The 16,273-nt window shown below is 28.6% G+C and overlaps 2 protein-coding genes and 1 long non-coding RNA gene across 5 annotated transcripts; 2 read left to right on the top strand and 1 right to left on the bottom strand.

Moving 5' to 3' along the window:
- The first annotated feature begins 2,071 nt into the window (after nucleotides 1-2,071).
- On the top strand, nucleotides 2,072-3,919 carry Nipsnap (protein nipsnap). Its single transcript, XM_034320355.2, has 5 exons — nucleotides 2,072-2,396; nucleotides 2,522-2,704; nucleotides 2,932-3,100; nucleotides 3,166-3,433; nucleotides 3,559-3,919. The coding sequence occupies exons 1-5, from the start codon at nucleotides 2,311-2,313 to the stop codon at nucleotides 3,705-3,707; spliced, it is 855 nt and encodes a 284-aa protein (XP_034176246.1). The 5' UTR covers nucleotides 2,072-2,310; the 3' UTR covers nucleotides 3,708-3,919.
- A 126-nt stretch (nucleotides 3,920-4,045) lies between these two features.
- Tao (Serine/threonine-protein kinase Tao) lies at nucleotides 4,046-16,166 on the bottom strand. Of its 3 annotated transcripts, none has more exons than XM_034320320.2 (12): nucleotides 15,862-16,166; nucleotides 14,694-15,137; nucleotides 14,253-14,601; nucleotides 13,984-14,159; nucleotides 13,697-13,859; nucleotides 13,269-13,618; nucleotides 12,946-13,191; nucleotides 12,603-12,830; nucleotides 12,241-12,480; nucleotides 11,906-12,163; nucleotides 11,465-11,721; nucleotides 4,046-4,233 (listed from the first exon to the last, which is right to left on the bottom strand). In XM_034320320.2, the coding sequence occupies exons 2-12, from the start codon at nucleotides 14,997-14,999 to the stop codon at nucleotides 4,155-4,157; spliced, it is 2,652 nt and encodes an 883-aa protein (XP_034176211.1). In that variant the 5' UTR covers nucleotides 15,000-15,137; nucleotides 15,862-16,166; the 3' UTR covers nucleotides 4,046-4,154. The 3 variants fall into 3 exon arrangements, with proteins under 3 accessions (XP_034176211.1, XP_034176208.1, XP_034176210.1); XM_034320317.2 differs by lacking the exon at nucleotides 4,046-4,233 and adding an exon at nucleotides 9,940-10,887; XM_034320319.2 differs by lacking the exons at nucleotides 4,046-4,233; nucleotides 15,862-16,166 and adding exons at nucleotides 9,940-10,887; nucleotides 15,541-15,764.
- Nucleotides 8,457-10,023, top strand: LOC117602405 (uncharacterized). Its single transcript, XR_004580954.2, has 3 exons — nucleotides 8,457-9,254; nucleotides 9,678-9,783; nucleotides 9,893-10,023. It is a non-coding gene; the product is annotated as an uncharacterized LOC117602405 (long non-coding RNA).
- Nucleotides 16,167-16,273: the final 107 nt, after the last annotated feature.

Here is a 16,273-nt window from a genome sequence, read left to right as displayed (position 1 = left end):
AGTAAAAGACAGTTGTTTCAATTAAAATATTGTGTGTTATTTGTAGCGAAATGAACGAATATTAAATACAATAAAATGAAATAATTAACTCAAATCACTTAAATATATATTTTTCTGAATTTCTTTCTCTTTATTTTGGTACTGAAGTTTGCTTTAAATTCATATTTCGTATCAAATTGATTTTGAGTTATTAACAACCACTCTGACTTTTATAAAATTTTATTGTTACTATTGTATCTTCTTTCCAGCTATTAATTTTTCTTTGTCTTTATCTGGATTCAATTAATCAGTTTCTGTTACAGAGAAATATCTTTATAGGAAGTATGAAATAATATCGGATAATCGACTGGAAGAAATGTAATATGAAATCTATCGTTCATAAATGGAATTCAATGTGTCCAATTAAGTAAAACAAGGTGAAAATGATTGAAAAGGAGAAATGATTCTTATAAGTGGTAATATTTGAACCGTACTATTTTCGATAATTGTATTTAATCCTTTTCTGTTTGTTTCAGGCAGGTTATAAATTTATAATTAAAGCTACATGAGCCTCATTATTTTTTTAAATTATGTTTAATCCTTTCCAGTTTTATTTCAGGAAATATTCTGGTGAGGACAACAAAATCAACAAATTCATTGGACTTATTTATGTATATGGTCATTAAGATATAATCGTCAAACACTGCTGTGTTTAATTAAGAAGCGTTAGATTTAAGCGAATATTTAATATAATTACGAGCGCTCGTATAGATAGATATTCTTAGTAGTATAAGTATGTAGGACAAATATGCAATTGCATATTTATTAATTACAGATCTGTAATCAAAATTAAAATTAAAAAATGTCGCGATAGGAATAAAAAGCAAAAATCTACGTAAATATATGTATAGATAAGTAGATAGGTAGGTAGTGAATAAAAATAATGCTCCTTTTGTTGTTCGTTTGCACAACAGTCGAAACATTTTGCAAATGTGCATCAAGAGGATGATGTTTTTGAATAAAAGTAAAAATTTGCATAAATGGAGGGTGGATGGGACGAGGTAGGGCGGGTCTCCACTCGCAGCAACCTCCTCGCGGTGAGACCTGGGCAATCGTTATTATTTGATGGGTAATAATAACTGTATCATTATTTCTATGGTACATTTATTAATTATGCAGCAAATAATACGAGCGAATTGGCTGTGAGATTTGTGCTTTGTTTGTCTATTTAATCTCTGTTATATTTTTTCAGAAACTATGCCTGATCTCAATTTAAAATGCCAAGAATTCAATAAGAATTTTGAAATGAAGTTAAATGTAAGAATATCTGTGGTAAAATATATCACATTGCAAATACTGTTTTACGAAAAGGAAATTATACAGTTTCTGTGACCACTCCTCAAGAACACAACCGATCTCTAATTTTATTCTATATAAACAGTGTATTCCCGTAAATCCCTTTTTAGGCCCATTTTTGCCGATAATGTCACCTCGCTGTATTACCCCTGTCAACCTCCTTAATAATGAATGCGGTTCTTGTATATGCTAATTTGGGTATAGTTTTACAGATTTCTACTCTTTTGTAAGAATTGGCCACGTGGTGCAGCACTAGCACGTCGCGACAAGTAAAAGCTCGGGCATGAATACATTTCTGTTTGTCTCTAATACAATCTAAAAAATACAACATAACCTTGTTTAGAATAATGCTTTTCAAATTACATATATAGATTAAATATAAATGTATTATAAAAATTTTATCATCCAAATATATAAAGAGGAAAGCTATGAATACAAATTTCAAATTCAAAACATATGAACATTGCTGATGTGGATCAGTATGCACATTGTTTAAATTAAACAACTGAAAGTTAATACTGAAGAACTATAATGATTCATTATAAAGATATTGTAAAATATATTTCTATAGCATATACATATGTATATACTAATAATATATAGTAGCATAAATTATTTCAATTTTTCATGAATAGATGAAACTAATTTAAGACAGCGATGATTCGACGTTATTTATCGCAGTACATAATAAAAAAAAATAGTATCGAAAGACGCAAGCGCTGTAAGATTGAAATCGTGGTTTATCAGAGAAGTATATTCCACGGTGGTAGTCATTTAGTCATTGGTAGTCATTTTGTGGTAGAAAGAAAAATTGCGAATGGAGATTATTAATAAGAATAAATCAACATTAATCCTCAATCTCCCGAAGAGTATAATTGAAAGCGCCGCGTTTAGTTACAGCGCTGTCCAAATTGGACTCTGATCTTGATTGGACGCAAATCATCAGAGATTTTTGCACACAAGAATCCAGTAAGAATGGCTGCTGTTTTGAGAAGATTCAGAGTCGCACAACAGATTACAGTGATCGGCAATACTAAAATACCGTCATTTCTTAACAGCCGGTAGGCGACTACGATTCCAAACCATTGAGGAGCGATTCTTTTTTCATTTGTTTCGCGTATAGACTACGCGAAGTTAGTCTAAACGGCGGCTTTTTAGGGCAATAGCCACATCGTGTGTGTTGTAGATCTTTTGCAAGGTCATCGATCCGACAGGATATCAACGACGGATGGATATACAAGCAATTTGTAAGAACAATCGAGCCAACCAAAGAGTCTCACTCACGGATGCTGTCAGACAAAGGAGTTATTTACGCTTTACATACGCACAACATCCGACCTGATTGTATTGACAAATATATGACCAATTAGTGAGTGTATAAATTCAGTTTGCAATTTACATTTTCCATCTTAGTAACAGATATTTGCTTTCAATTTCAAATCCATTTAGAATAAATGCATAAAAATTCCTTTCACTTTTCTTTAAAGTTTCAAAAAAATATTACATTTTATTTATGTCGCAGAATTGGCATGCACAGAGAATTCTTTTATATTAAGAAATAATATTGGGACATATTTGTATTTTGGGATATTACAGTGAAGAGATTGTTAACTTTATAAACTCCAAGAAGTCTGAATTGAAATTGGAACTAGTTGGTTCATGGACTGTTGTAGCTGGTGATGTTGATCAAGCTCTCCACCTGTGGCAATATTCTGGTGGATATGAGAATGTTGATCATACCCAAGCTGCATTATCTAATCTTGAGGTATTCTACATACATATGTACATAGAAATTTTATCATTTTATAGCATAAAAACATTTATTTTTAGGCATACCAACAATTATTTAAGGAAAATGGAAAGTATTTGCGATCACGCTACCTGCAATATTTATTGGCATTTAGTTATTGGCCTCCTCTAACGAAAAGAAACAGTTCAAATATATATGAAATACGTAGTTATAGGTTGAAACCTGGTACTATGATAGAATGGGGTAATAACTGGGCCAAGGCCATTAATTACAGAAGTAATAATAATGAACCTTTTGCTGGTTTCTTTTCACAAATTGGCAGATTATATAATGTTCATCACATTTGGTGTGGGTATCTTATTCCATTTTAAAGTTATCTTAGTATATCAGATGAAATAATATGTATTGCTAAAATAGTATTAAGTTCACAACATATTTGAATTCATTACTGTCATAAGTACCTTGAATTGTAGGCTACAAAAATTTCCAAGCACGGATGGAAACACGCGAAAGTGCATGGAGATCTCCAGGATGGGACGCATGCGTTGCATATACCGTGCCGTTAATAAGGGAAACGCATTCCCGTATATTGAGTCCGACTAGCTTTTCACCAACAAAATAAAATTTTACTTTCATGAATCTAAATGCATTTGTATAATAAGATTTATTTCTTATGTCTATATTATAACATTGTAAAAACATTTGTTATAATTTATATTCCGTTTACACCTGTATAAACTCAGCGCTCAATATGAAAAAAAAAAAATGATAGCATTTTGTTGTGTTACAACTTCTAAAATGTATTTTAATAAAATTTAAATTTCTTTGTTATAATGTTATGGAGTAAGTATATCTTCATTCTTTATTTGCAGGTAGATATTTGTTGTTACAGTTACAAATATTTCTTCATACTTTTTTTTTTATTAATATTTATATAACTATTAAAAATCATCAGTGAGACAGGTTAGTATTTTTACAACTATTTACTATAAAAAAAAAGAATGAAAAAATTAGAAAATGCCTACATTTATTAAATATTTTTCTTATCTACTTAATACATTAAGTTTGATCAATCTGAACTGTTTATTTCAGGTAATGAGCATGTTGTATCCTCTACTCCCGTCATCATTTGAAGAATGTGTGTTAATCTAACAAAAATTAATTACAATTCATATTATTTGTGTTCCATATTCGTTTTAAAAAGGTAGTAAAATACTCGTCACCGTGATGAAGAATATTATCGTAAATTAAATTATGTCATATAAAAAACGATTTATGTGAGTCTATTTTACGTTTTAATTTTCTGATCGCTCAATCTATATAGTACTCAATATAATTAAAAACACTTCAGTATTGCTTAAACTTTTACAATGTAATTTGTATGAACAATTTACTTTCATTTAATGCTATCAACTTTAAAAGTTACAGCTATGTTATTAGTAATCACATATGTCATTTTTTATACACATACATAAACATAGAGCAAGTGAAGTAAAGGGGGATTATTATATGATCTACAATGCTTATTTTATTAAAAGTTATTGCATTAATGTACACATATGTAATGTACATTGTACGAAGTTTTATATTATACAATCAAAATCTCATTCCTCTTATGTGTTTAACAATACTTGTGATTCATATAGCATTGCTTCTACAATGCAGATCCATTTTGAAAATAGAAAACGTAAAAAAGAAATTGAATTTGAATCATTTCAAATTTTTCCTTATAATTATATGAAGGATGGCGCATTGTTGGAGGACTTATGTCTTTGACAATATTGAAAATAGAAAGCATCTTCAGAACACAGAAATAAATATTGACGAATATTTACAGCATACAATAAGTATATATACAAGATATTGATTAACATTTATCTTATAAAAAAAAAAATAAAAACGGTCAGAATGAAATTCTCTATAAATGTAAAAATTTGTGACATTTAAATTGTTCCATGTCAAATGATTATGACATATTATCACCGTTGTTGAATACGATATATTTTAAAATGTTTAATGCATTTTAGATATCAAAATAAAATTTGGAATTTCATATATCAATTAGTTATAAAAATATTTTAATCTTATACATTCAACTATTGGTATAAATTAACATCTCACAAGATATTTATTATAATAAAGGAACAAGTGACATAACATAGGTTTATATTGCAATGCATTAATATATTTTTTCAAATGCTACTTCAACTTGCTTTTCCATAATTCAAAACGAAAAGATCAAACTTCATATTGTTTATATAATTCTTATAATGTAAATAACAACAAAATGATTAATAAGAAATTTGTCTAAATGAATTTTTTAACATCGATATAACTTTTTATATATCAATTTCAAAAATAAAAAATTAATTAAATTTTCAAGATTTAGAATTCAATTACGTTTGAACACATTTAAATTATGTTTAAACTATAAATTTAACAATTTCTCAAATGATTTAAGATATGTCCTTTTTATTCTTCGAAATAATTTAAAAGCTTTATTTGAAACTTTATATCATACATAATCATTTGACATAGAATGGATTTGTTAAAACATTTAACTTTTTAACATCGTGCAAAAACTATTAAAATTAATAATTAGTTGTTTTTTAATTTATTAGTCTTATCTTATGTCTATGCATAATGCTTTGTACCAAATAAAGTACAAACTATATAATATCAATTTAAAAAGTTTAACTGTGTTTTACTGACAACATTCGGTCATCAGAAGTTATATATAATAATATAATTTGATTTGTTAAAATTTAATAGATTAAAATTTCAATAAAAAGTAGTGTTCATGTATTATATTAAATGATATTGCAAATACATTATACACATACATACATTTTCATTAAATGTAAGATAAAAACAATTTGACTTGATATAATACTAAAAATTTAATTTATTATTAAGTGGAAGGCAGATGAATTATTTATCGTTCTTCCATTATATCAATAACTTCGAAGTTACATTATTAATTTTGCAGACAGTTTTATTTTCTTAATCACATAAAACAAGTGATTCATAAGATCTCTCATAAATCTCCGTCTATGTGTGCTCTGAAGTGTTTTTCTATCTTCTACAGTTTAATCAATGTTTATTCTTATATAATAATCGTGTTACTCGCATTACATTATAAATGTTCCTTATTAGAAAATAGCGTTACTAAAAATGAAAATTATTATCTAGTTAAAGCCAAAAATTATATTTATGATATATATTAGTACATTTATCAGTTTATTTGTTATTTGAAAGAAAGCAAAATTTTTCTATTAATTCATAATATATGATAATAGTATTATTTTAACTGTTTCTTTCCCATTAACTTGATCTGAAAAAAGTGCCACACACTTTAGATCAGTATTAATGAACATGTCGTAATTAAAAAATTAAATTACACATGGATGGTAATAAGTGAGAAATTAGTGAACCAAAAATTTATTAATATTGATTAGTAATTAATAACTGATATGCTATATCCATGTTTAATCGGTTAATTCATATATCACTTTTAAAATTCAAATTATCAAGTTAATTGGCATACCTTTGGAGAATTTAATAAACTCTATTATTATACTAAATTCTAGTCATCATAATTAAGATTCAATTTCAAGATCTTACATATAGTGAATGAATATTTACAAAATGCTAGTAACAGTGAAAAGTAATATTCTAAATTATTATTCAGTAATTTACGATAATAGTTATTTAATCGTAATTGAAAATTACATTTCTCTATTCCTTTTTTTTAATACATACATACAATCAGACTTATAGAGAACCCGTGCTACATTAAAAAAAAGTGTAACTAAATTAACAATTTAAATTTCGATAATAATCAAAGCAATTTATTGCTATAACAATGTAACACTATTTATTTTATACACTTGTTTATTTCATACAAATTGTTAAATATAATTATCCTTTATAAAACAAGGATATCTTTCTAATAATCTTCTTTCCTTATACTACAATATACATGTATCTTAGAATTTAATATCAATGATTCTTTATATTTAAACTAAATTGGAAAAAATAGTGTTTATTTACAATTAATATAAAAAGCTGTATTTTGTGTTAATTTTGTTTTATGATTATGGTACATGAGTCCTTGCAATCCATAAGCCATTAAATATTAAACATGAATGTATAGCAAAAATATTTCATAATTTTTACTATCTCAAATAAGGAATATTGCAATATTGTTTATCTTATTTTCTTCTACATTATGTTGTTATAAGTCATGGATATAATTCAAACGAATTGAATTAAAAGCTTCATATAATATTAGAAATTAATATACAAATTTATCATTTCTTGCACCTTAAGATTTTTTTTTTTTTAATTATTCGTCTTTAATCTATTTTTATAAGGAATGAAATATTATTTTGCATATAGTATAATTATCTTAATCATTTACAAAACTCTATTCGATCTTATTTAAATTAAAGTAATTATAAACAAATTCAATTACTGAATTTGGTAAAATATAAATATAATACATTTTGAATAAAAATTGCGTAATTTTTAAGTTATAATGTTGAAATATTTATTTATATGTTTATGGTAATTATTTCATAAAATGATATATGGATTGCAATCGGACTAGGATTAAAATGTTATAATTTATGTTAATTATGTTATAAATATAGCACGAACACCTCTATTAGTCTGTACTGTTTATTATCAATTGTAATAGTTTACTAAAGGTCTATTATATTCATGAATCTTCCTAAGAAATAGCCTAAGGAAGAATTTATATGTGATAGATATATGTAATGCTACAGGCTTCATTACAATTAATGCTACAGATTTTCTAGTCTATAACATGTGTATATATTTACATATTGTATTATTACAAAAAATCTTTCAGTTGATTGTGACCATTTTCATTTGAATAGTTTTGAATACATAATTACAGAAGTGCTTTTCTGCGCTATTTTGATTGATTTTTATTACTGCAATTGAACACATTTTTAATTTTTTAAATTTATCATGGAATTTTCATTGTGATGTACGAAAAAAAAAGAAAAATTGGAATGTATATTACAGTATTAATATAAATAATTGTATGATATATTACATACATATTACCTGACACTTATATAGATTTTTTAATTTTGTAAAACAAATTTAATTTTCAAATTAAAGCTTTTACTATTTTTTGCTATTTAATACGTTACTTCATAATTATTTTACTATTTCCACTTGGAAGAAATATTCTATCGTAAGATATATTTAACTTAACTTATTATGTATTATACAAATTGATATATTTATGTAAAGGCATTAGTTTGTATTGCATTGAAACATAGATAACTATATATTATATATTACACAGTGAAAACTTTCATACAAAAATACTTGTCAGTGAAAATGTTTTAAATGAAATATAAACAATAACACTTTGAATTAATATTATTTTCATTAATCACATTTAATGATGTAAAAAAAAGGTATCATTAGCATTGTTACAATTAAATATCAATAAGAAGAAACAGTCACAATCATCTGAATTTAAATTCAATACTTTGTAATGAAGATGAACGTATGTAAAACAAAAGAAAAGTACATGGAAATGTAGTAAATGAAAAAAGAAACAAATTAGATACTACAATATAAAAGTACAACATTGGGATGTGTACTGGAAGGAAACTTCGGACAATTAGAACAGAATATAATACAACCAAAATATTGATAATACAAGCAAAATTATAATGTTATCATGACTCTTCTAATCAACAGCAAAAGAAGAAGTACTTTATTGATACCTGCAAAATTAATATAAAAGATTTATGGTATACCGGAAGCAACATACAGACTAGAATAATATTTGCAGATTCATTTTGGCAAGTAAAAATAGTTGTATACATTATAAATTGCTGATTAGGCAAAATCAAATGAGTCGTTGAGTACAATGAAATACTACTTTTTAAACTATTTTTAATCTATAATTTAAGATTATAATACGTAAATAACAACGATATTTATTTCATTAGTTACTTTTACTTTGAACAAATGCATGAATTGAATTATGTCCTAAGAAATATTGACAGAATGATTTTTTTCATATTGCTTAAAATTGTATCTTTTTTTCAGGATTGGTATGCTAAAACATAAGAAACAAATATGAGGAAATATTTTTTATGTATGTTTTCCACCTTTCGTGAGTACAGTGAAAGAAACTTCTAGATTGTTTGCAATAAAAATAATACTTATTTTTTACATCCTATTTATATAAAATATTATAAATGTGAACTATATACAGCAATACCTAATAGATATTACTCAAATTAATTTTTTTTTAGTAGTTTTTAAAATTAAAAAAAAAAAAGGTTTAATATTATGTCTTATACTAATATTCTTTTTATAAAGTGCACGATATCAAATAATTCCTATTTTAGACACTGTTCTTGATTCCTAAAGATATAAACAATAAGTGAACTGTTTAGGTATCTCAACACTGTATATAGTCTCTTTTTGACCCATTTGCATGATGCTATAGCTATTCATAAAATATATAACAATTTCTCAATTCAATGAATATTTGCAGAATATAAAAATTAATGTAATTATTACTTTATTTCAGGAAAAAATAATCGTACTGAAGCTTCATATCTAACACGGTCAAATTAAAATTAAGAAGATAAATTTTAATGCTGAAAGGAATTTAGAGTGAACATTATCATACTCTGGTAATTCAACAATAATTTTATTATCAATTTAGTTTTTGATATTGACATTCCTTTTTAGCAATGTTAAACAAATTGTATAAAATAGTAAAAAAGTGTCTTTCAATTTTAGAAATTAATCTCTCATTGAAATAACAAATATTCTCTATCATGAATACACTATCGTAAACTACAACATAGGATACTGCAACTAAATCATTCTATTATTTGTCATGTTGTAAATTCATTAACTGCATTAAGAATGCAATTAAAATAAATAAATCGACTCACTCAGTTTCTGTTAAATCAGACTAAATGTCATTGAAAGCTTGAAATAAGGTCTGCAAAAATCAACGTACACAATTATCGGTAAGATCATTTAATACTAGACCAAGAATTGGTTCAAATCTTACCGAAAATATTATTCCGTATCGTTCTTATTTCAAATCTTCAACTAGTCAAAATCAAACGTATAAGTCGAGCTTATGATTATACTGTTTGTTTTGTTTTATTATAATTGCAAGATATTGATAAATAAATGTTTCTAAACATTTTCTGTAGTCGCATATAAAATTTTCTGTATGCTATAATAGCCCGGCTTACTTCAAAGCCCAAAAACATTAAGATTCATTTTTCAGTATAGTAGATAAGACTGATACTTAAAAGATTTTCTTTCTTTTTTACTCCTATTTAATTCACAAGGTATTTAGATATGATTAATAAATATTACAATGTTGCAAAAAGCATCTAAGTTCTTCTTCAATATGAAGCTCTCTTTCCAGATAGATCACATTGACATATTTTGATAATTAAAAAATATGCTGGTACATTAATTTCAGTCCAATACACATTCCCAACCCTAGCAAACCTCTTAGGTTTGGGTCGATACATGTAACGAGCCAACTTTTGCTATGTATGTAAGTCATTGAATTAAACGTCGGTAGGCTCGTTATGCATTCACTACAGGCAAACGTACATACATACATATTCTATTAATATGATTAAAATTAAAGACTATTAGGGGGGAAGGATGTAGAACTATTACTGTGAGCCAGACTTAACATTGAGCCACTAAGGCTTTCATCATCTGAATAAGTTTCTTTTGATGCCTCAGCTATCGCCAGAGCACTGCAATAATTTGAAAAAGAAAAAAAAAGAAAAAATAATATGTATGTAACAATATACTACAATATTTTCTTAAATCTATCTGTGATTAAATAATTACGGCTTTAATAATGAAGAAACAGAATATTAAAGCTAAAATATTTTTCTTCCTTTTAAGTCAGTTCATCATAAAAAAGCGTACACGTGATACCTTTATTTCTTTTAAAGAAATAATGATAATGTGGCAAAATTTAACAGTATTATAAAACATCCGTTGAGCTTGTAAAAATATTGAGAAGTATTAATATTATTATTATTAAATTAACATTATTAAAATGTACTTTCAATCTGAAGAATCTAGTGAAATTTATCCATACGTATATAGCAATCATTAAATGTTAACTTTCATATGCTGAAAAACGTTGCAAAGCTATAATCACTAATTAAAGATAAATTATATTCAGTGTTAAGTGAAAAATATAATAGCATTGAAAATAGAAAAAAAAAAAAAAAAGCGTAAAAATATTGTAGATATCGCGTGTACGCTATTATAAAATCTATTAATACAAAAATACACGTACACAAGTTACAGATTACATACCTGAAGCCTATTCTTGCACTTTCCTCATCAAATTGTTGTAACTCGCGTTCCTGTCTTTCATGTAGTAAACGTATCCGTTCACTGCGTTCACGAAGAAATTCCTGAGTTTCAAGTTCCATTTTCTGTTCAAGTAAAGCTCGCCTAACTGAGACTCGTTCTTCTAATTCACGACGCTCCCTATTTCTTTGCGCTTCAGCTTGCATTTTATTTTTAGATTGGTATGCCATTAGTATTTCTAATTCATAATTTAACCTTTCCTATAGAACATACAAAAGAATAATCAAATTCAAGAACTAATAAAAACAAAATCACATCAATTATGTGAACAAGACCGGGATAATTATACTTGATATTACTATATTAGGAGAGAAATATTTTGGAATATTAATGAAATAATGGTTTACTTTTTCATAAATATTTAATTAATGTAACATATCTTACCTTAAGGTTATGACATTCAACTTCTTGCGACTCATCTAAACGTATGCTTTGTTTTTGGAGCATTTCGGCAATACTTTGTTCATATTGGTCACCTAGCAGAGCTAATTTTCTTCTCTGTTCTTCTTTTAACTTTTTAATAACGGCTTTTTGTTCTTCTTTAGCTGTTGTTTGTAATATTTGAGCCTTCAATGCCTTATATTGCCGCGTTTGTATTTTACACGTCTCCCTAAACTGTTTTCGAATCTGCATTTCTTTTTGCTAAAATAATAAAACATGAACATTATACTTTCTTCAGTATGTACTATTCTTTTATGAAGTTGAACTATATTATTTACTTTGAGGCTCTTCGGTTGCTGTTTGAGTTCTAGCGCGTGTTTCTTGCGCAAGTCACGCTCTGCTCTTTGCATGTAATCTTGTTGATTTGAAAGCTCAGTAGCATGTTGCCGAAGAACTTGATCTTCTCGAAGAGCATGAACGGCTCTTTGTTGTCTATATTCCAGCTCTTGTGTCTTTTCATGATGTCGTAACAACATATTATGCGCTTGTTCCAACTGTTGTTGTCTCTTATTTAATTCCTGTATATAATTACAAATGAAATTACTTCAATTAATTTTTCAAATCAATAATATTGATAATTATAACATCAGTAAAAAAGAACACTAATGAAATATTTATCTCTATAAAATACTATACTAACTTCTCGCAGTAGTTCTTGCTCTAAACTATGAAAAATGAGTAACTTTTTTCTACGGAATTTACGAATTTCAAGATCAAGGTATTCTCTTTGTCCTCTTGCAAGTCGTTGTTCTTCTTGCGCTTCCATTTGTCGGAAATTATCTTTTTGGCTTTGAAGCGTAGCATCTCGTTGTCGTTTCGGCGTAACTTCATCTTGGGATAATTCTTTTTTCCATCTCTCTTTATAAGCCTTAAAAGTAAAATATTAATATTTAGGCAGCGTGAGAAATTTTAAAATTCATTATGTCGAATAAACGTAATTGTAGAAATAATAGCAACTATTATTATTATATCTATCTTCTTACTTTGTACTCTTTCTTTTGCTGTGCTTCCAATGCTTTCCGATCAGCCTCTTGTCTACTTGTAATCTCTTTATGAAGCTTCTTCTCTGCATTTTGGTTTTGTTTCAATTTACGTTCTAGTTCTTGCAAATGCCTTAATTGAAGCTTTTCTAATTCTTTACTAAACTGTTGTAGAAGAGTTTCGTATTCTTTGTCTAATAACTGTTTGTGGGACTCCATCTCCATTTTACATCGTTCTTCCAATTTTACCTATTTAAATAATTTATCAGATAAATAATATGAGCTGTATAATTTTCAAATACTTAAATATGTAAAACAAAATTTACCAAAGCTCCTTGATGTTCCCGTCTCATTCTCTTATACCCACTCATTTGTTCATGCATTTCTTCTTGCATATGTTCTTTTTGTTGTTTAGTCACAATCGATGTTGTCCTAATTGTTGCGAAGTTATTGGCACCATGTTCAAGAAGATTGGCAGTGACACCACCTGCTGGTATTTTGTGTCGATTCCGTACAGATCCCGTGGAATAATCATTTGCATCAGCATTTGGCAGTGGCAGGCTATTGGTGGAGGAACTTTGAGAGCTTGCAGAAACACCCATCGAATGAATTGAGTGCTCCGAAGTAATTGAATTACTTTTGCTACTATCACCACCTGTTTGTTCATCAGGAGTGTCTAAAAAATATGAATGAAAATGTAAATATAACAGACCATATATAACATACTTATATTATTATACAATATATATATTACCATCAGCATCGCCAACTGTACTTTCAGTCTCGCAAGCGTCGACCATTAAAATTTTCTTCATCTTTCGATAATTTAAATTATCCAGTTCTCTGACAGCAGCTTTTGTTCGTTGGATTAAATCTATCAGAACTTGTGGAGAACGTGTTCTGGTGACAAATTGATGCTGTAAAATTGAAAGCCTATAAGAAAACAACTAACTAAACCAAGTACAGTATATTCTTTCCATAAAATTTAACTTTTAAATTTATATGTTACTATTAAAATAAAAATCTGCACAAAAGACTCACTGATAACAGTTTACCAGAAGTTGGCCTTTCAGTTGGACTTTTAGTAAGACACACTTCGACAAAATGTCGAAAAACATCTGACCAATCTGCAGAATTTAAAGTTGGTGTGTCATTCTGAGCAATATGATACAAAGCACTCATAGCATTCATGTTGAAATACGGTGGTTTCCGTTCCGCTAAAATTAAAGGTAATATTTAAAAATATTTTAATCAAACTCATTTGGATCTTTTCTAATAAGCAAAAGGTGAAAAAGGATGAACCATGATACCTAATTCAATACATGTTATCCCTAAGGACCATACATCCACTTTTCCATCATATTGCCCTTCATCCATAGCTAATATCACTTCTGGTGCCATCCAATAAGGAGTTCCTACAAAACTATTTGCTGGACATTTTATACTTGCTGATCCAAAGTCTGCCAATTTTACTGTTCCATTTTCAGTAAGTAAAATATTTCCAGCTTTTACATCTCTATGAATTCTTCCAAGGGAATGAAGATAATATAAACCACGTAGCACACCATCACAAATTGCAGCTATTTCATCTTCTTTCAATGGTCTTTTATGAACTTCAATAATGTCAGATGCAGAACCAAGGCAATATTCCATCACCAACTATAATTAAGGTATAGAAGCAATGTAATGATTACAAACACACACATAAGGTAAACTAATTTAGTATTCAGAATATTTTTAAAAATATATACCCAGGCAGTATGGTCCCTGAGATAACAGCCCTTATACTTTATTGTGTTAGGATGGTTCAGTTGCCTAAGAAATCTAATTTCTTTCAAGATATCTTGCCACTTTTCAACAGTTTGTTTTCCCAAATAAGACATCTTTTTGATGGCAACAATTTCTTTGGTAACCAAACATCGTGCATAATAAACAGCCCCAAAACTGCCATGACCGATTTCACGTAAGTCCTCAAATATTTTCTCCGGATCATTTTTCTCAAATAATTCAGCAATCTCTGGGTCCTTAAGGCTACCAGGCCTTGGAACAGCTGGCATAGTAGAGGTATTAATGATTAAATGGCCGAGGCCTATTTCAGACACCGTTAGACGTCTTCTTGTCTTTTAATCTTCTATCCTAAATTTGTTAATCTTACTTAATCCTCTGTCAGTCCATTCCAAAATTTAACATTCTATCTGTGAAAAAATATAAATTTCCAATTTTTATTTCAAGGGCCTAGAACTAATTGCCAACTCTTTGTTACACAATCATTGCTTTCCATTACAATTTGCACATCCTGATTTTATATCTCACCTAATTTAATTTTTTAAGACATTAACAATATCTAGTTTCTTTATTTAATAAACTCATTAATAAACACTGTTTAGTAAACCTAGGTAATTAAATTTATCAAATAAAAAATGAAAGTGAGGAACTCTTTATACTATGAGATCTTATTTTGTATAATTAAAACGAGCTTGACACTTATCACGAGGTCCTCAATACGAAATACACCATTCTATCCGTGAAAACTCATCTAACTTAAACAAATATCGTATGTTGTTAGGAGGAGAATTCGCGGAAAATTTTGAAACAAACCTTATCGTTAGTATGCAGAAGTATTAAACAACAAGTATTTTCACAAGAGAAATAGAAATAATTGTAGAATTGGGGTTGGTAAGCAAAGAAGGCGGTCGAGTGAAATTCGCAGGAGGTAGAAATGCGGGCGTAAGGAGGGTTGGGTCTCTGACTCGAGCAATCGCGTCAGATTGGTCCCGTAAATACAATCGAGAGACATTGTCGCTGTAGCCGAAAACGCTTGCCGTGCTTAGACCGAGTGTACAACATTACGATTGGATTCTGATATATCAATCGAAATTTATCCAGAGCTCCGGCAACAAGGAAAAAAATGATATTCACCTCCAAAATGGCGAGGGAGCAGGCACGGAAGCATGCGCGCAGCTCCGAGTACTCTCTTCAGGCGGAGCACCTCTTTTTCCAAAAGTTGGCCGATCCTTCGAGCATATTAAGATCTGAGGATCACAATTCTTTTACATGCAATTACAACGCACCCCGGGAAAAGTACACGCCTCGTACGTGTCACGCACGTACGCACAGACGCGCGAGACGCGACAATCCGCGGCAACGCAACAATACGGCACCCACCGTCAGCCGGACACACGAGAATTCGCAAACTTTTTGACGCCTTTTCGCCTAGCCTGGGTGTATTCTACAACTGGCGAGTTCTCTGTCGATGACGAGTGGCGCTCTATACCGATTCACTTCTGAACTAGTAAATATTATCGGTAACCACGAACTACTTCTTTATCAA

The sequence above is a fragment of the Osmia lignaria genome, chromosome 13 (genome assembly GCF_051020975.1).
Source record: "Osmia lignaria lignaria isolate PbOS001 chromosome 13, iyOsmLign1, whole genome shotgun sequence".
In the NCBI taxonomy this organism is placed as follows: domain Eukaryota; kingdom Metazoa; phylum Arthropoda; class Insecta; order Hymenoptera; family Megachilidae; genus Osmia; species Osmia lignaria.
This window is presented reverse-complemented; position numbering and strand designations above follow the sequence as displayed.